The sequence below is a fragment of the Ctenocephalides felis genome, unplaced genomic scaffold, assembly GCF_003426905.1.
Source record: "Ctenocephalides felis isolate EL2017-DRISC unplaced genomic scaffold, ASM342690v1 CF-g0.4_SCAFFOLD_01886, whole genome shotgun sequence".
NCBI lineage: Eukaryota > Metazoa > Arthropoda > Insecta > Siphonaptera > Pulicidae > Ctenocephalides > Ctenocephalides felis.
In genome coordinates this window covers 164,982,533-165,004,510 of record NW_020538040.1, presented here as the reverse complement: position 1 = coordinate 165,004,510, position 21,978 = coordinate 164,982,533, and the positions used below count along the sequence as shown (strand labels likewise).

The 21,978-nt window shown below is 28.3% G+C and overlaps 1 protein-coding gene across 1 annotated transcript in view; it reads right to left on the bottom strand.

Moving 5' to 3' along the window:
- LOC113376188 overlaps positions 1-21,978 on the bottom strand; it is a 332,376-nt gene that overhangs the window by 75,040 nt on the left and 235,358 nt on the right. Inside the window, exons 10-11 of the mRNA XM_026616105.1 lie at positions 16,095-16,241; positions 3,560-3,693 (exon numbers count right to left, since the gene is read on the bottom strand). Coding sequence (XP_026471890.1) covers positions 3,560-3,693; positions 16,095-16,241 — 281 coding nt within the window. The remainder of the gene's footprint in view (positions 1-3,559; positions 3,694-16,094; positions 16,242-21,978) is intronic.

Here is a 21,978-nt window from a genome sequence, read left to right as displayed (position 1 = left end):
CACAACTCCTTCTTTATGAAATTTATTAAAATTTTGACCATTACAAATTCACTTTTTCTATCTGATCAAAGTATAATCATAACTTCCTTATAATATTTTTGAATTTACCAATTTTCATTTTCAATTGTTACGGTTTTTTTCAGTATTTCTTTCATGAAATAATGAAACAAATAATTATTTAAAAAAGTTCTCGTCAGTTTTCTTTTGACACAAGTTTTTTTTTCAAATTTTGATGATTTTTTAAGATTAAACTACTTGCCGTATGGCCGTAAAATTAAGTATGTTCTTTAGGACCATGATGTCTATCAACATAAAAAATTTAATCTAATATTTTTTTCAATGGTTAATTACAAAAAACGGCTCGACCAATCTTATGTCCAAATTTAATCAGCACGATTTCATTTTTTGAAATCGTTTCAAATTTCTTGACTAAAACGAAATTTTTTCACTTTTCTCTTAATTACTAAGAAACGGCTCGGCCGATCGTCGCACAGAACTGAGAAACGTTAGTCCTCATCGAGATATATCGAATGGCTTTTAAGCATTTGAAATTTGTGTAATTTTGACTAACGTCACTAGTTTTTGCAAATTTTGACGAATTTTAATTTTAAAAATTAAACGACTTGTCGTAAGACAGTATTATTTCAGTATGCTCTGGAAAGACCATGATATATATCGTCAACAAAAATATCATAATAATCGTCTAAAAAATTTTTAACAGATAATTACAAGAACTTGTGCTAGCGAATTTTGACCAAAAAGTAATCAGGTCGATTCTCAGCCAATATTCTACTAACAGTTTTTAAATTTTTAAAATCTATTTAAAATTGCGGACTAAAACGCGGACATTTTTTCACTTTTCTGCTATCAACGAAGAAACAGCCGATCGTTGCGAAAAATTAACAAACTATAGTGCTTATCGAGATATATCGAATGGCTTTCGAATTTTGAAAACGTCGATTTAGGGTAAAAAATATATTTACATACATATACTTTAAAAAAATTCTTAATAATGTACGTATAAAATTTTTTCGATGATTATACAGATACTTTTTATAATGCTGAAGTTTATGGCCTTAACAAGTATCCTATTAGATTAATTAGATGCTAATATTTCAAAAATAAAAAAAAATCAACGACGCATAAGAAAATCTCAAAAATATATATTTACATGTATATTACGTCTACTCAACGATCGAGTAAACTATTTTATGAGTTAGAAGTATTTGTAACTCTCCCGACCCAAACTTAATAATTAAGTCCATCGTGCAAGTTACACCAGAAGGCAAACTAATAATTATAAACATCCCGAGAAATTTCAAACAAACTGTTGCAAATTTAATTTAGCACTGATAAGGTTTAACATGGTAGTTTCTGAATAATGTAGGTCATTCATTTCTGCTCGTAATGAGTGTTTGTTGCCATTTAGTTTGTTGCCGAGTCGGTTAATGATTTATGTGGAACAAAGTGCGCGCCTTGATTAACTGTCATAGTGATTTAAACAGTATGGCTTATTGGAGAAGTTGATGCTATATACGAATTATCAATCCGACGTCAAATGTACTGCTGCAGGCGAAATGATGACGCTGCTGTACGAACTTTATTTCGTGACCCATTTGTAATTGGAACCGTAGTAGAATAAATTGGTGGGGCGTGATATTGTGACTTGGATTGACAAAACTTTTTGTGTTATAAACAAAACCTAACTTTTTTTGGAAGAAAAAAAAATTTTTTTTTTAAGTTTTGAATGGTTGAAATCAGACTTACTATAAACAAAATTTTAAGGCATTTACACGTCAGTTTTTTTTTTTTAATATACGTGAGCAAATTTGCATAGTTATTTAGCCTTAAAAGACAAATTGCTCGGCTTTCTGTAACGTAACTAAACATTTAAGGCATAAAAAGAACCAATAATCAATGAAAATCGATCAATAATTACTCCAATTATTTTAAATTTCTTATGTTTATTATTATTGTTGTTTTTGTTTTCTTCCTTTAATATTATACTTGAGCAAATTTCATAAATTTTAGCACTGAAATTTGAATGAAAAACTAGTGGTGCATGGCATCGTGCTTAAGGCAAATTGTTGAAATCTCCAGTTTGGAAAGATTTATTTATTCCACACAATGATACATAAGAGTAGATGTGAGAGCATTTATGATTTTGTATATCTCTCTTACGATAAAAATATAATTAATTAAAAATAACAAATATCTTAAAATATTATAGACTTATTGATTATTTACATTTCAGAAAGTTCATGCAATTTGTTTCAATGCAGAAATGCCACTTACAACCGGTTTCTTATTTGTTATGTAATTGTTGTGAATTAATTTTAAAAAACCTAAATTATGACGCTCATAGATAAGGTTTTTCAAAATTCTTATTTTTTTCATTTCTTTTTATGTTTATATAGTAATTATTTAAAATATTCTTGATAATGTAAATTAAATAAATTAAATGTATAACTATCGAAAAAATATCACAAAAACGAGACTAAAATTTTGAAAATTGCATTCGAAAAGCGCTGAATTGACAGAGTTATGTACAATTTTATATTATGTGCATGAATAGAATTAAAATCCTTATAAAAATATAGTATTTCTATAAGACAACAAATGCAACTCTTTGGTTAAGAAATAGCTGTTTTTATATCTTTTCCGAAATATAAACAGGTTTTTCAACCTTAAAAATTGGTGCTATTCCTGTCCATATAATATAATAAGTTTTTGTTATGATTTGAGGTATTAATATAATACACTTGATTGCAAAAATTGATTTTTGATTTTTCTTTATTTTTTAATAAGAGAATTATTCAATAATTTGAAAAAAATCGATGAAACACTTGAAGTGTTATTAAATCGATGATACTTCTTTTTATTCTTTCAAAACTTTGATTATTGTCAAATATTTTGGTGACGTTATTATTGAACGGTATATTCTTAGAAAATTTTTAATTCTATTAGAGATATTTTTTATTTAAACCTATTAATGAGAAACTGTTCATAATTTGATTTAATTATTATATTTAGGCAGAATGCACAAACAAGTATGTACTACCAATTGAATGTAAAAATATCAGTATATAACATTTTTTTCATGAATTAAATCTGATGATTTAATGAAATATGCTTCTGGATAAGAGCTCAAAATTTCATTTCATTACGTTTTAATTCAGGACATTCGGATATCATTTTCAATCTCAATTTCCAAGCGTATCATTTTGAACGCACGAGTAATATAATTTAATTATATATTTTCGAATAAGCTACGACAACATGATTTTAAGTCAATTCAATATATAAAAAAACGAGTGAGAGATTACGTAAGAAGCTATTAATATTAGTTTTCTCTTGCGTAATTCGAAATAATTGTATTTAAATAAATCACGCAGTAACGGCTGGAGAATATCTTATATCAAGCATGAAAATTATGCTTTTGAAATTCATATAATAAGTAAAATATTTTTGTGGTTTAGTATAAAATTGGATAATAATGAAAATTGTCATTAACGTGTTGTTTAATATTATATTTAATGCGATAGTATAATTAACTTACCTATCACTTTGACTATTGGTGGGTTTTAGGCTCCGGAATGCTTTTAACCATTTACTCTTCATGGTGGCACCTCCAGAATTTGACATTTTAGTATCCTCTAGTGGAGCATCTATTTTTCCTTGTAGTAATTCTTTCTGAAATTTTGTGGATTTTGGCGGTAATAAAAAAACTAAAATTTTAATTATAATATTTTTAAAAATCAAATTAATGTTGGATGATAATACAATCATATTTATACTGAAATGAATGCGAATATAACGTGATGTTTGTATACATGCCACTAAAAATATCAATAGTCATAATTGATGTTTGAACTAAATTTAGAAATAACTGCGACTAGTAAAACGAAATAATTTACTAGCTATTATCTTCTATTTATGGATGAAATATGTCATGATGTGAAGGTGCTTCATTTATTACACGAATTGTGACGGTTGAAAAATATTTGTATGGTAAACGTTATGATATGAATATATGCGGTGCCATAAATGTAACGGAAAATAAATCAAATGGAATAATTAACTGATATACTAAGAGTGATCTGTAGTTAATATGATTACATTTAGAAAATTATAAATGAATTGTCTAACAAATTCACGTACAAAATATAATCTAATTGTAACCCAGCCCATGGATACAAAACGAAGCTTTAATACTATCAATAAATCCACCACAAAATAAACTGAAAATTACATACACCAGAACACTCTTGAATATAAATACACAAAAAATACGTTTATTGTAGAAAGTCTAAAATCAAAAATCAACGAACATCGCACGGAGCGCGCCAAAACAGTGCGTCAGGTAGACAGATGTTTACAGTTAGCGCATGAATCGAAAAGACGTTTTAACTACAGATTTTTGTAAGAGAACAATGGTAAATTTTAAAAAATTTGCTAAAATATTCAATCAATAAAAAATCTGTGTACCGCGTTTAAAATTTATCACTACCGTATTTTGCGTGTTGAGCGTCGAGATAAAAATGATGCCGTGTGTCTCATTTCACGTGACGCTTTACGTAATACGAATATCGATACTGCGAGCAAACGCGTACCGTAGCGCAGTCGCGGATTCGACGTAGAGCCGACTCGTAGCGACAGGGGCGCGCCGAGACCATCGCCACAACAAACTATCGCGCCGCGCCACGGTGGAGACGCCGCGTAGTGGAAGAGACACCACGGTACCGCGGAGACCCCACGATGTAATAAAGGTGTTACAATGCAATAAAGACCCCAAAAAGCAATGGAGACCCCACAATGAAACGGATACCCCACAATTGAAACCAAATTTCAAATTAAGATGTGACCGTTAACGGACGATGAACAAAAACTTTATAGAAAGGCATAAGAATAATAGAAGTGCAAAATTTACCACAATTCTTAGTGTAAAAAAATTGCTAAATGTGAAGTTTTTAAATTTATTTTTACAAAATTTTACTTATTTTTCAAACTGAAAATAAACAAGAAAATTTTACAATATGTTAAATAATAAAAACGAATCAAAATATAGCTATTTAAATTATTTTTTAAACTGTTTATTTCGAATAAAAGGTTTCTAGTAAAAAGTCATTAAATCATACAAAACCTAACTTACAAAAACTACAGACTGTACAAAATAAAGCCTTACGACTAGTACTCAACAAATCAAGAGACCCACTGACCAGGCACTATTACTCTACGAAATATACACATGAACTGACTGACGTACCGACAGTACTCCACCAAATTAAAAAGCTCACTGAAAACCTTTACCTTAAATGTAAAGATCACTCAAATAACAACATCCAAGCCTTTGGCCAATATACTCGTGAAATAGTTTGGTATGGCAAACATGCCATGACAAACAACATACTGATCAACCTATAGATGTAATTAGAACCCCTTTTTATTTCGATAAAAACTGATGTGATTTTTATTAAGAATGATCAACATTGTTCTTTTTTGACGCATAAAAACAATAGACTGTTTTATATTTTTATAATACATATAAATGTACTGATCTAAAATATTTAATGATGAAGTATAATATTGGGTATTATACGTATTAGGTAGATTTATATACCAATCCACCATTATATTGTATACATTATATATATTGAAACATATCTTTTTTAGTTTAAAAATTGAAATTGTCACTAAATCAGAAACCTTTACGAATCTAATCAAGCCATTTTCATATGATGACTCAAAGAGACTTAAAAATAATATCTAAAATTGCATTAATTATAAAATACAAAAAAACATACACGGTGTATGGTCCAAAAACGCGGCCTATAATACCAATTTTTATAATTAAACCACATATTGTAAACCTATAATGATACAGAATGTTCGTCAAGACCACGAAATCTATCATCAAATAAAGTTTCATAAAAATCTTTTTTTTTCAACGATTAATTACAAAGAAACCACCCAGTGATTGCAACCAAGAACTAATCGCTGCAATATATTTCGAACCAATTACTATCATTCAAACTGTTTTTGAATTTTTAATATCAGTTCTGGATTCTTGGCGAAAACTTGGACACAAAATTTTGCTTATTTTTGCTATTTCTAAAGACACGGCTTAGGTGATCAGCAAAAAAAATTAATCAATGCGAGTCCTTATCGAGTTTCACCAAAATCCTTTTAAATTTTTGAAATCTAGTGCAGCCGTTTTTAAAAAAATATGGACGAAAGTTCTAATTTTTTCTCACATATACACGCACCAATTTCAGTCTCAAACAATTCAGATTGACTTGAAATGTCGACAAAACATAAAATTATACAGTTGGATTCTTTAGCAAACACACAATCATTTCTCTCGGAAAAATAGTTAATAATTTATTAAAAAAGTTAACAATTTACTTTATCAAATATTATATTGAACGAATGGACAAATGGCATATGCATATAAATTGTGAAAAATCTGTCAGTAAGTTAGTTACTAGGGTTTTCATGCCAATTTCCCGATACAGTGTCTTTAAAATAAGTATCATGCTAAATAAATTGAAAATGAACACAAAAATTTGTTTCTGTCTATGTTTTATACTCAATTTACATTTTCAGTTCATGGTCTCAGTTATACCCTATGCTTCATTTTATTCCTATGTTCTATACTATTCTCAAAATTCTCAGTTTCTAATTGGAAATGATTGGATAAATAAAACGATTAAATATCGATTTACCAATACTTCAACTTCGAAACTCCGTGTTCGAATAGTATTGAAATCATCCTGTTTATACTTTTCATTCAAAATTTCAAAGTTCACAACGGTCTCCGCCTACACTGGAAGGATTTTCGTAAAGGGCACACCATGTAAATCTAATTTCAGGTGTGAAGCGATTAATTTTTAATTTCGGATTATCTGCCGCATAGATTTTGATACAGGGAACAGTGAAAGTAATTTATTTTTTGGCTTTATTCTTCAGAATAATAAAGATTATGGAGGGTTTCGTCAAATATTGAAACCTTATATAAATTTATGAAATGGATTGTTAAAATATATAAGGTCTGCATCTGTTGTATAAACGACATATTTTATGAATTTGTAGAAATTTTAATAAGTGATGTGACGTCAAGACATGTGATGCCACAAAACGCCTCTTTGAAATGCTTACATGTGGGTGGGGCAAAAAAAAAACCGACCAGCTGAACTTGTACCTTGGCAAAAGTGTAAACAATAAAAAATAGTGAATATTAAATTAGGTTAAAAAAACAAATTTTTCAACTTTGCTGATATTTTGTTTGGCGAAATACTAGATCAAGGTTATATACACTGTTATCTTTGTAAAATATGTGCATATTAAATCCATATTTTGCACTGATTGAATAATGTATCTATTATTTCGTACAATCCCTTTAGATTTGAAATTAGGGTATCCAATCTGTTTATCCCTGGCTGTCCTTTTTTACCCAGCCTATGATGTAAAATACACATTTCTATAATTAGGAATTAACTGGGAATTTTATAGAACAAAGTCCGATAGTTACTTGTTTGATATGCGTTATGTATTGTGAGGTTCATTTAGTTTAACCACGATAATTACTTAAAGTCGAATTGGACCTTTTTGTCCCACCCTATCAAATATATACGTCTCAGTATTACAGATATCGACGAATCCCCGAGAAGTTCTATTGTTCGCTCCAATACAATATTTTCGTAAATATTTGCACAAGCACTCGATTTTTTGCCTCAATCGGTCCGTGTGGAAATTGATATTATAATTGCCTACAAAAAATATATAAAACCTTCATCCAAAAATTGTAACACGTTCATTTTGCATATACAATTATTATGAAATATGAATCCAACTTTGCTGGCATTCAAAACAATGTGAATAAAATATAGAGTGATGTTTTTATAATGGAAATTAAGCAAATGTTTATTATCGATTTGTGATTGAATTTCAAACTAATTTAAAAATGATTGCATAAAAATTTAAATAGAAGTAACTGAAATAATAACACACCGATTGTTTTATTCTAGTTTTTTTTTAATATTAAAATATTTATATAGATTTTAATATTTTATATAAAAAGATTCCCCTATGAGTTAGAACTTAGAGCTATGGAATTTTTATCTGAAATTCCTGGCTTGGCCAGCAGCATCTGATAGCCTGATATCAAGCAGTAGAGAATCTGTTTTTATTCGGAAATATATGGATAGCAAGTAACAATAGTGGTTCAGAGCATTGATGCACCAATAAATAAATTCATCAGTATTACAGTAGTTGTAATATTAAATCTATGACATAGATAAAGGACAACAGTTTGGATTGCCATAAAACACACGACGTTGAAAAAATCAGATCAATGTGAGTTAAGTTTTGTTAAGTTAATGTTTGATTTCTGATAAAATATTCCATAAACAGTTTGTACCTCAACCATATAAAGTCACTTAAAATATGATTTTTGTATATCCGCCAAAAATGTTTAATGTCTTATAATTCAATGAATGTTATACTATGTATATTGCCCGAATCCGAGTAAATGATAATAAGTTTGTCAACTTATTTCGTATTGTATTCTGCAATGACTTATCGATTTTATTATTCAGAGAAAACGTAAACATTTTGCCTTTGAAGGAATATTGACAATCAAGGTTAACCAACAACACAACTTGAGCATACAATGTTCCAATTATATGAAATGTTAGGGTGATATTTCATTCACGGAGCGCGTCAAGATTTTATCAATAATTTATGAATAACTACATTATATTGATGCGACCAATTACTGAATGATTTTACATTAGCTGCAGAATATAAAAATAATCGATAAAAATGAATTATTTAATATTCCAAGTTCAAGACAAGTTTATATATGTATAAACTACCTATAACTATAAAAATATACATTGTATATACTAGCTGGAACGGCGAACGTTGTATGGCCCTAAAAAATATCTCTAGAAAATTTATAGTATAAAAAATAACTAACTGATTGTAAATGTAAAAGTATATTGCACATAAGTAGAAGAGGCAAATGACACAAATTTATTGGTTAGATTACCCACTGCAACACATGCTTCATATGAAGATTTTTAGGACATTTGAATACTTATTGCAAATGCCAGCCTAATCTGAAAACAATTTAATTTGAATTGAGTTGGCACATTAGATATTCAAGGTTTTTCTTTATTATTACCAAGCTTTTCATTAATTTATTTAGCTTTGACTTACAAGAAAAATCTTAACATTAATTTTTGAATTATGTTGTAGGATGCTTAGCTAATAGAGTGAGAATTCAAAATCTCTGTGGAAAAATTTACAGCTCTGCCATAAATTTGTATTGTACATATTTCCCTCTCAAAAGCAATAATATGCCTCAAATTTTATTTTCGATTTTTCCGAAGACAAATCATGAACTATGTGTGTGCACATATTATAATTACTGAAAACTAGTTAAAATATGATTTGAGATTATAAAAATTATAGTAGACATTATTAGAGTAATTACTTTGAATGAAATAATCCAAGGTAATATTGTACTTTTACAGCGGATACTATATATTAATTTTTTCTGAATTTGTTATACCGTTTAAAAAACTTTAATTTCCAATAAAGTATGGAAATTGAAACTCATCAAATGATTAGATCTTATTTTAAGCAGTTCTACATTTAAAATCGCTCATATTGATGTATGTGCATTTCGGTGTCAAGAGTAATTTAAAATACAATAAATATTATTTTTAGGTAAACGGTAAATGTTAGTATAGGATATTAAAAAAATGTAGGCATGAAATACAGGACAACGAATGTCGGGTCATCTAGTATATATATATATATATATATATATATATATATATATGTTAAGATTAATATAAATAGAAGACAATTTTTATTTGCATATGCGACAGGACTTAATGACACGCATAAATAACTTAATGTAAACATTACATACTCGTAAAATCAGCTTGAAATCTTTTCATATATTGTACGACATTTACAACTATTTAATCACTCGTCAGTCATCGAGTAAATAACGAATAAATAAATCATTATTAAATTTATAGCCTTCTCTATAACTTTATCGTGGCTCCCGAGTTTTACGAGTCCCATCAGGATATTAAATGGAACTAATGTACTAACCTCTACGTACACAAATCAAGAGAGCTAATAATAAATTCATATACCGGAACAAGTTCTAACAATATTTAGCACATGGGTTTTGCATAATTTAAATTTTTCCTACTTGCATTGTCAACTCGGTGTTGAGATACAGGTGGAAAGGTACGCACTAGGGCTGTCGAAGTGGAATTAATAGTAAAAAATCACAATTCAAGTTAATTGACTTATAAATGATTCTTGCCCATGTTACTTTATACTTATTCTTATCTATACATTTTCAATTTTAGACCCAAACTGTTCGAAACTCTGCTTCAGATTCTATTTAAAACGCCTATTGTTTTTATTCCACTCTATTGTTTTTCTAGTATTATTTCATTATTCAAAAATTTTATTTATTTTGTTTATTGATTTTATTTTTATTATTATTTGCTTTTGTTTTATATTAAATCATTATACTACGGATATCATTTTAATGTAAACTCTATCCTTTATACTCTTATTTATTTAAATTTATGTTATTGTTCATTATTATTACTAGATGTTAAATTATTTAACAGTTGTGATAAATATTGTATTAAAAAAATAAATATAAAAAAACTAGTGATGCATGGCATCGTGCCATAAGGCAAATTTCTGGAACTTTACGTACCGTAATTAAACATTCAAAGAATGAAAATAATCAATAATTGTTTCAAATACTTTCGAATGAATTATTTATTATGTTTACATACTGTAAATTTAAAAACGCTTATTAAATTGGGCGACAAGTATATTTTACGAAAAACTAATGTATACGTTTATAAAAAAAATTGTTCATTTTTTTTAAATTTTATTTTTTTTGAAAATTGTGAAATGTTTCAAAAATTAGATTTTTTCGAAAAATTAGATTTAGTATTGATTATTTTTCAAAGTTTGGAGAATTTTTAAACGTTCGAAATTTTCTGCAATTTAAAAAAAAAATAGTTTTTTCATTTGAGAATTTGGAAATTTTTTAAAACATTCGATTTTTTTTTTGAAAATTTTGATATATATATATATATATATATATATATATTATGGAAAATTTTGATATATTTTGAAATTTTTGTAAAAAAATCCATTCGTTGATATTTTTTGAAAATTTTCAAAATAAGGATTTTTTTAATGAATTTTGAACTTTTGATTTTTTTTTTCAATTTTGAAAAGTACGAAATTTTTTGTAAAAGCAATTTTCACACTGTCTACACAAGCAAAATATTTTTCGAATCATTCTAATCAGATGATTTGTTTTCTCAAAAACTGCATGTTCATTTTTACACCATTTGCACTCCATACTTCCAGAATGGCTAGACGTGCCTTTCGCAAAAACGTCTCGAGGCTAGTACGAACCGAATGTTTTTTTGATCATTCAAACCGCTCTCTCAGAAACTGAATTGCCATTTTTGTCACTTTTTCCCTGTATCTTCAAAACGGTTGGACCTGCCTTTGCCAAAAACTAATCTCCTTATCAATAGAAATAGAATGTGTTTTGAATTATGCAAATCGGTTGATTCGTGTTTCAAAAATCGTTGACGAAAATTTGTATCCGCACACACACATACATTAATTTTACTAAGGTTTGCCAAAATGTTCAGAAACCGTTGAAGCGTAAAAATATACAAAAAATTCGTTTTAGATTTTTTGCCATTACTATAACTTACCCTACGGGAAATTGTTAAATATATACAAATGTAATAATTTTTCAAGTACGTGTATTGATTTAATAAATAGTTAATTTAATTTTTCAGAAAGAAAAATTAAAAGCTTTAGTACTTCTAAGATAAAATTACATGAAATGTCAAATTTATTTGTACACTTTCAAAACAGAATGTTTTTATATAAACACTTTTATAAAAGCTGGATACTTTGAGAACAGAGTTCTTTTAAGACTATATGTATATACTTTGTTTAAAAAATATTATAGTACATTGAGAAGTGTTTTTTATGAGATCTAATATATTTTGTTTTAAAATCAATATTGTAAAAAAATATTTAATTTCAAAAATTAGCTTTAAACCCAGTACTCTCCTAATGCTGGCAGCGCTCCTTAAATTCGACAGCCCTTGACAGCCCTAGTACGTAGAGTAAGTCCTCAAGGGAAATCAATTAGATTGTTGTCTTTTGCCATCGTGTTGTGTACCAAACGATACCCGAGGACAATTGTTACTGAATGGAAATAGAGTCATTATGCACGAGCCCCTGAACTGGGCTTTAGAATTAAACAAAATAGACCAAAAGCATTTTCAAATTGATCCATTCAAAACTGGAGGCGAATATTGAAATTATAATTTATTGTATCTGAGTTTTTGTGGGGTGTGATGGTATCGACTTAAAATCGCAAGAAAAATATTTTTTACATATCTACCATTTTAATACATTCTTATTATTTCAGAAAATCTTAGGAAAATTTATGTATACATTTGGATCTGCCACGCTTTTGAAAAAATGTTACAGGTTTATTTGGATCTAAAATATTAAATTCAAATTTTAATTTAATTTTATTAATATAATATTTAAGAATTAAAAAAAATAGTTTCATCTAATTTGTCCAAGGTATAATAGTTTAAATTTAATTGTAAGTCGCTATCTGTTTTTCGATGGAGTGACATTATTGTACAAGTCAGCTGCAGCCCAAATATTTTTTTCATTTTAACATCCCGAAGAAGTAAGTTTGTTTTCATAAAAAAACTGATTCGCTAATTTTATGTTTTCTCGACGTTTCAAGTCATTCTAAATCGAATGAGACCACATTTGGAAAAAGTATGTGTGTGTGTTTATACGAAAAGATTTTTTGCCGTAAATCGACGTTTTCTCAAAAACAGATTTCAAAAATTTCTCGATGAGGATTATCGTTTGTCAGTTTTGTGCGACAATCTGCCGAGCCGTTTCTTTGTAATTTGCAAAAAAATGTTGAACTTTTTATCCACATTTAAGCTCATACTACCGAATCTACCGAAAAAAACAAAAACTGTTCGAAGATATTATTTTAGGAATGATACTGATTAGGTGAAAATCTACCGAGCCGTTGAAACCTTACCTTACCTTACCTGTTGAAAAAAAATTTAAGCCGATTTTTTATGGAACTTTTTTGGCGATATATATCACGGTCTTATAGAACTTACTGAAATATTACGGCCTTACGACAAGTAGATTAATTTTAAAAATTCAAAGTTGGAGAAAATGAGTAGTTTTTTTGACGTTTGTTAAAATTAAAATTAGACGATTTGAATTATTGATTTTTGAAAATTAGCTTGTAAAAAATACTGCGAGTTAACTTCTTCGTTTGTTTTCAATTGTGTGTGATAAATCCACTCGGAATACTTTTAATCACTCATACATTTTTTTTTTTATTTATTAAGTCGATTATTTACACATATCGGGAAGTTCATGTAACTTGCATCAAGGCAAAATATCAATACCAACTATTTCTGATTTTGATTTCAAGATGTGCTATAAAATATTTTTATTATGTTATAATTGAATATGTACAAAAGTTTGATATAGTATTTGCTATAATTAATCACGACATATTATGGCATAAAATATGAAAATATATAGAACGTTCCCAATGGAATAATGGAAAAGCATTAATTCAAATATTTTGCTCAGAGCTATATATTGTTTTTGGTTGGTAGCAATAATTAATTATACAAAGGTATTAAAAACATGGCTTATAATATTTGAGTGGTACATAATCAATTAAAATAAAGGTTTTTTCCATGTAGGGTACAATGTATTCCAATTAAAATTCTTATTTTTTATATAATTGTACAGCGAAACACAATTGCTCTTGTAAATTAAATACAAATCAAGGGAGGCATGCACTTTATATATATATATATATATATATATATATATATATTTTATATATATATATATATATATACATATATATATATATAAATATATGTATATATGTACTCTTGCCTTTCTGTAATTATTCCATAATAAATTTATTTTGACGCAAGATTAAAATATAAAATGATTAATTAGAACATTTTGTTTTGCATGGAATACTTGAGAGACGGTTGACCCCTCGACGATCAAAGATAATATGTTGTGCATCACTGCTATAATTTAATAAACAATTTAATAGTACGTTGGGCATCTAAGAAGTTCTGGTAAATTCTGTTGTCTGATGGATTATACATGATGAGAAATAGAGAAGTTTAGTTTGGAGTGCAGTAAATTTTGATAAATCAGCATTATAATACTTGAACAAACCTTCTGGAAAGATTTTTTCGTTAGGTTTAACTAAGAATTTTTAGTTAGAGATTAAAATTAATAAAATATAAAAGACAATAGTCTGCTGTGAAGCCCAAAATATAATACAAAATGTAGACTTCTAACCATTTTTTAAAATTAAGTCTTCTACGAATGATGATGTATTTCTGAATATTTTACGTAATAAAAGTAATTTTAAAAATGTATTTATATGTGACATACACACACACACACACATATATATATATATATATATATATATATATATATAAATTATAAAGCACCATGGTGCACTCAAGAAGAAATACAATGAATTATAATTATACACTTGCATTCATGCATTAATTACAATATAATTGTTATTTCTTATTGTGCACTCAATCAATTATCAAGAAACTTGAAAAGATGTTATTTCCAATATTATAATTAACGGCAAGTCCATATCAAAATATCTTGCACCGTCAATTATTTAAACATATTTGAATTGAAAGAGAATCTAATTCACGATTTGTATGGCAAACAAGGGGCTTATTGTAACAGGGGTAAGTTGTAACAGGGGTAAGTTGTGACAGGGGTAAGTTGTGACAGGGGTAAGTAGTAACATCTTGAACGTTAATAAATCATTTTTTTGACTCTATTGGACATGTATACTGTCCTGCATAATATTATCATAGCTACTCTTCCGCAGGCAAATTTAGTAAAGAGAATTGTGCAGGTGCGTCATTTTTGACAGGTAATACAAAACTCTGTCATTAAATTTCGGTGTGCGTCACTATTATCGATTAATTTTAAATTTTATATATCTTATTTTGTTTCAAATTTTCAATGATCAATTTCTGTGATTGGTAAATTGTTTAAATAGTTATCTTGATTAATGTAAAAAAATCACACCTGGGGTCAGCTGAAACAAAACCTTGGGGCTAGTTGTAACATATAAAAATTGTATACAGATTCAAGTGAAAACGATAGAATGTAATGAAGAATAGTATAGTTATAGAATAATAGAATAGTTTGTAAGATGTGGTACATATAAATTGTGTTACATGCGATACTATATATTTAATTTGTTTTATTTATAGTTTACGTTAATGTATGAGAAAAATTACTTAGAAACATGTGAATTTAAAAATAAAAATTAGTAGAGAATAAATTATCAAAGGTATTATTGTCGTTACTACTTGCCCTGGTAAATGTTACAATTAGCCCCAAGCACGGGGTAAATTGTAGCACCGCACATTTTCTAGAAAATGATTATTTGTGAGATAATGAACAATAGTTTTGGAATTATTTTTACTTTATTTGGTAGAGAACTAGTTAAAGCAACTATCTAGCTTTCTTTTATAAAAATATAATCAGCATTTGTAAATAAGAAACTGTTATAACAAGCCCCTAGCTCTTTACTACTATGTATTGTAATGTATTTAATTAACGTACTAACGTCACAACGTAAAAATTATTTAAATATCAAAATATGAGAGCAAAAATGTAAAATCAATACCATTTTGTTTACAAATTATTATTCTTCAGCTCTAATTATAAAATAAGTTTTCACAAGAAAAACAATGAAAAACATTCTGCAAAGTTTCCAAAGTAAACCAGACTCCCCTCTATGGGGACCGACAGATTCAATAATGTTTGCTAATTGAATATTAATGTCAAGAGTCATCACGTGGCTAATGTTAATTTCTGGAAATGTATGTATGCGAAATACAAGGGAATATATGTCGAGTGGTAGTACTAACCTGTGCATTTATAGCTGCCAGGTGTAATTGCTTGGAGCGGAGATCGAATGCCTTGGCGGAAAGTGCTTCCTGGATCTCGTTTACTTTATTGAAAAGCTGCGACTCTAAAGCTCGACTTTGGGTTCGAATTAATGCATCGACGCCGTCCTGAAAAATAAGAGACAAAAATTAATTACTCAAAATGTTTGAATGATTTTAATGAAATCCAGTTATAACATGTTCAAAATTTACTGTTTGCAGATTTGTAGGTCATATACAGTCAACCCTCCGTTAACACGGCATTCTGGGTACACGGTTCCCATACAACACGGGGGTATAAATCCGACATCCTTGCGACTACACGGACTTCCTATTATACAGTTTTTGTTCAACAGCCCATAATTTCCTTGCGCAACCTATGAGTGATTCTAGGAACTTGGTGTCAAGCAATAATGTAAGTTTTGTCAACTATGTCAACTTTTATCTTTTAGACATACGTGATTATATAATAGCTGTCTAAGAACTCGTTTAAACTGACTACTGCGTCGCGTCAATTGTTGAATAAGGTTTCTATGTCGTACATGCCATTTTGTCCGTACAACTCCGACTTCAAGTTGTATTTCTTGGTCTCCATACAGCACGATAAAAATGGTGCCATTCGTACTAACTCTGAGTCTCTCATAGCGCGGTTCCCATACTGCACTATATAAGTTTCCATAGAACGCACTGCGAATTAGTCTGAATTGTTGCCGCGTTAACCGAGAGTTGACTGTATTAGGATGGATTCATCTTTTTGTTAAAAATTCTTATTTATTAACTTCCCGTAGGGAAAGTTATACTAATTGCAAAAAAAATCTAAAATGAGAATTGTTGCATATCTTCACGTTTCAAAGGTTTCTGAACATTTTGGCATACCTTAAAAAATGGATGTCGTGTGTGTGTGTGTGTGTTTGTGCGGATACAAATTTTCGTTGACGATTTCGTAAACACGAATCAACCGATTTGAATTACCAGTGGTGCATGGCACATGATGCCCTAAGGCAAATTGCTGCAATTTTCCGTATCACAAATTACAATTTTTAAAAGCACAGAAATGAAATTGTTTTTTTTATAGAATGTTGAATTTTTTTTAACATTTGTGACAATTTTGAAAACATTTGAAAAATTTAAATATTGATTTTTTTAAATTGCTTTTTTCAAAATGCTGATCTTTTACACTTAGATTTTTTTAAGAACTGAATGTTTTCGATTTTTGTTAATTATTGACAATTCTGAAATTTCTTGAAAGTTTTTGATACCCATTCATGTCGCTTGATCCAAGCAGTCAGAAATATCTGATTTTCGACCTGCTTTTGCAAAAATCAGTTCTTCATTAGTGGAAGTTGAATGATTTTTGTCAAAAACTAATCAGCACACCTCCCTATCAATATGAATCGAATGTTTTTTGTATCATTCAAATCGGTTAATCCGTGCGCTCGAAAACGTGGACAAAAAATTGTATCCATACATACATACATACATGCATACATACATACATACACACACACATTAATTTTTTCTGAGGTATGCGAAAATGTTCAGAAACCTTCAAAACGTGAAGAAATGCAATATTTTTCAATTTCGATTTTTGAACGATTACATTATCTTACTCTAACTTAATAATTCCATAATAATTCCATTACTTCTAAGTCCTTAAAATTCATTTGGTAACAAATGTTCATATTTTTATCAAACCAGCTTTAAAATTATCTTGTTTAACAAAATATGTTCTCATCTTTAATTATAAAAGTAGAGCACGTAAAAACTATCAACTATATAGTAACACCTATGATCACTTTTTCATAGCACTCTATAATTATAAATTAATCTTAACCAATCCTTTAACTAAGTAATGCAAATCCGTTATTACAAAACGATCAACATCTCCAAAGTTATTACGAATTAATCCTGCATAATAATACTGTGGTTTGGATATTAATTTGGCAAGGATAGAATGTATCGGGGATATTTGATTGCAAAACACACTATGTCTTACTTAATCATACTTGAGCCGCTTATCAATCATCTAATATTCAGCTTAACTTGTCAACCAACAAAGATGAGGTCGTGGACCTATTTCAAATTAAGACTTACTCCTACATACCGTTAATATGATAAATAATTTGTTTGCGAATAATAAAGGAGCCTAGATTTATTATTGAGTTAATCAAAATATTTAAGAAATTTATAGGAAATAATTGACCGACTTGTTAATAAGTAATCTAAATACACGTAAAATAAGAGATAATATAGTACATAAGTGCATAGTATCGTGTCTGAAGGCAAATTTGAAAGCTTTTAATAATCTTTATTACTAATATATTTATTAATTTTAAATTTATCAAGATTAATTCATATGATATAGTGCTATGAATATGTAGTATTATTAACTTCTCGTAGGGCAAGTTATAGTAATCGCAAAAAAATCGAAAATAATTTTTTTTATATATCTTTACGTTTCAAAGGTTTCTGAATATTTTGTCATACCTTAGAGAAAATTGATGTATGTATGTGTGTGTGTGTGTCTGCGGATACAAATTTTCGTCGACGATTTCGGGAACACCGATCATCCGATTTGAATAATTCAAAAAACATTCGATTCGTATTGATAAGCAGCTGAGCTATTAGTTTTTGGCGAAGGCAGGTCTAGCCGTTCCTAAGATATGGGGCAAAAAGTGCCCAAAACGATAACTCAGTTTTTAGGAGAACGAAGCGTCCGATTTTATTAATTCAAAAAACATTTTACTTATATTGACGTCATGAACTGGTAAAATTTTTGAGAAGGCAGGTGCAGCGGTTATGAACTCTCAATAAAAGTAATTTCATTAAAAAAGTGTCATTTGGCGGTCAAAAATGTTTATTGGACTTTAATATGTACATCAAATTATCAAATAATTTATTGAGATTTTAATATTGTGTATACATTTTGTGTAATTTTTTTTTTTGGGTTCCGTAACAAGATTTTTAATTTTGAAGTTTATTTATATGGTTCAAACAAATGTCATCGACATTTTCGACAGTATGGAATAACCGATTTATAAAATTGAAAAATCATTCGGTTCGTACTCGATCGCGAGACGTTTTTGCAAAAGGCAATTTTGCCGTTTTGAAGGTATGGAGTGCAATGGGTGTAAAAACGGTTATGCAGTTTTTGAAAGAACGGATCATCCGATTTGGTTAATTCGAAAAACATTTTGCTTGATTAGACGGTGTGCAAGAAATGCATCTACAGAAAATTTAGTAATTTTAAATTTTTTTAAAAAATGAATTAAAATTTTCAAAGAAATTCAAAGTTTCAAAAAATTCAAATTTTCGAAATTTTTCATCAATTTCAAATAAAAACTAAATTTTGAAAAATTAGAAAAAATGATTTCTTAAGAAAATTTAAAAAAAAAAGTAGAATATTTTCAAAAATTTCCAAATTCTCAAAATATTTAGAAAAACCTTTTTTTTAATTCCAAAAAAATCAAACTTCTAAAAAGGTTTCAAAATTTTGAAAAAATTTCTAAATTATCAAAAAAATCTAATTTAAAAAAAGGACTTTTGTAAATGTACTCATAAGTTGTTCATGAAATGCACTTATAAGTTTACAGTATGTAATAAATAATCTATTTGAAATTATTCAAAACAATTTTTGATTATTTTCATTCCTCGAATGTCTGATTACGGTACGGGAAGTTCCAGCAATTTGCTTTAAGGCACGATGCCATGCGCCCCACTAGTTTTGCTATATAATTTATCTAAAATGCGCAGAAATAAAAATTAATTTGAACTACATTCCATCATATGAGCACTAGATGATGATACACATCTGGTCGTAAAGCTATTATGTCTAAAAAATACATCAGAAAGTCTAATATATCAAAATGCACATTTCGTATTAAACGTGAGAGGAGCTTAAAGCTTTTAAGAGATTACTCCACGAACAAAAATTATTTGGTGTGAAATCATCGGGTTAGCGTTCCCCGTGAAGGAATGTCAACGTTACGGTTATGATTTTGCGAGCTTTCTGCTAAATCATCTGTGTTTAGGCTGCTCGTATACGTAAAATAGGATCTGGAGATATTTCACGGTGACATTTTAAAATATTAAATTATATATGTAAATAAAAATATACTACTAAACGTTTCTTCAACAGACGACATTACTCGTTTCGAGTAATTCGCAGGATGAACAGAACAAATTATAAACTGGTGGTGTATGACATTGCGCCTTAAGGAAAATTGCTAGAACTTCCCGTACCAAAAATTATTTTTTTTGAAAAAGATTAATTTTTTTTTTTAAACTTTGAAAAAATTAGATTTTTGAGGAATTTTATATTAAAAAAAAAATTATTTTTGGATACAAAACTTTTGGATTTTTTTTATTTTGAAATATTCTGGAAATTTTGAACTTTTTCTAATTGTAAGCAATCGCACTGCTTTAGCTGCATAGAAACAAAATTTAGAAGCGCGTATGCGCCGCGTCGCCGACTAACGGACAAACAACGTTACGGAACCTATAGAAATGTGAACAAAATTGATACCTATTATTAAAATCTCCATAAAATATCTGATAATTTGACGTCCATATATCTAATGACTCATTTTTGACCGCCAAATGTATATTTTTTTACACCTTTTTACACAATTTTTTTCACTCGATCTCCGAAACCGCTGGACCTGCCTTTCCAAAAATTTAATCAGTTACTTTATCAAGTAATTTTTTTTTTTTAATTATTGAAATCAGACGCTCCCTTCTTTCAAAAACTGAATTACCATTTTTGACACTTTTCGCCAGTATTTTTTTCCAAGATTTTGACACTTTTTTGGAATTTTTGAAAAAAAAAAAACGATTTTTTTTAATTAATTGAGATTTTGAAAATGTTTAAAGATATTCAACTTTTTTTTGAAAATTTTGATATTTTTGAAAATTTCGAAATATTTACCATTTACCATCTTGATGAAAACGAATCGAATGTTTTTTGAATTATTCTAATCGTTGATCCGAGTTTTGAAAAACATCGACAAAATTGCGGATCCGCACATACACACGTACACACACATACATCCATTTTTTCTTAGGTATGCCAAAATGTTAATAATCTTTTAACACGTAAATTTATGCTAAAATTTTTATATTCGATATTTTTAGATTACTATAAATTATACCTAAAATGCGGTTAAAATGCGGTAAATAAGCAATATTTATATTTAAAAATGCCAAAATAAACTCTTAAAAGTGACAAATTTTGTCTTCTAAAACAACAGTTGTAAATGATATATTGAGTTATATATTTGATTCCAAAAGTTATAGATCTGATTTAGTTTTATATATGAATGAAATACTTTCTATGATGTATCTTTCTTTCGTGGGTATGCTCACATTTTTGAACTTTTGGTTTTGTATTTTTGGTTTTGTATTAAAAATATATTTTTTACAACAGAACAGATTATTTTATTTTAAAAGACTAGATAAAAATAAATAAAAAAATTGATTTCACACTCAAAGATGAAAAACGCTCTGGTTATCCAGCTGAAGTTGATTTAAAAGGAATTGTCTACTTTGACTATATATTTTTTACAACTGTACAGATTATTTTGTTTTAGAAGACTAAATAAAAAAAAATTACACTCAAAAATGACTTATAATTTTTAGAATGTCTTCTGAATCTTTTAACCCTTTGGATAATACGGATAGTATTAGCGGTGAATGATGGATCCACAGACCGCCACATATATAAATGAAAGAAATATTTGTTGTAATTTTTTGCTGTATTAGATTGTATCATTTACTATAAATTTTTGGTTGCAAGATATCATAGATAGAATAATATATAACTGCAAAAAACTGCTTTATAATTTTTTAAGTTATTTGTCATTTTATG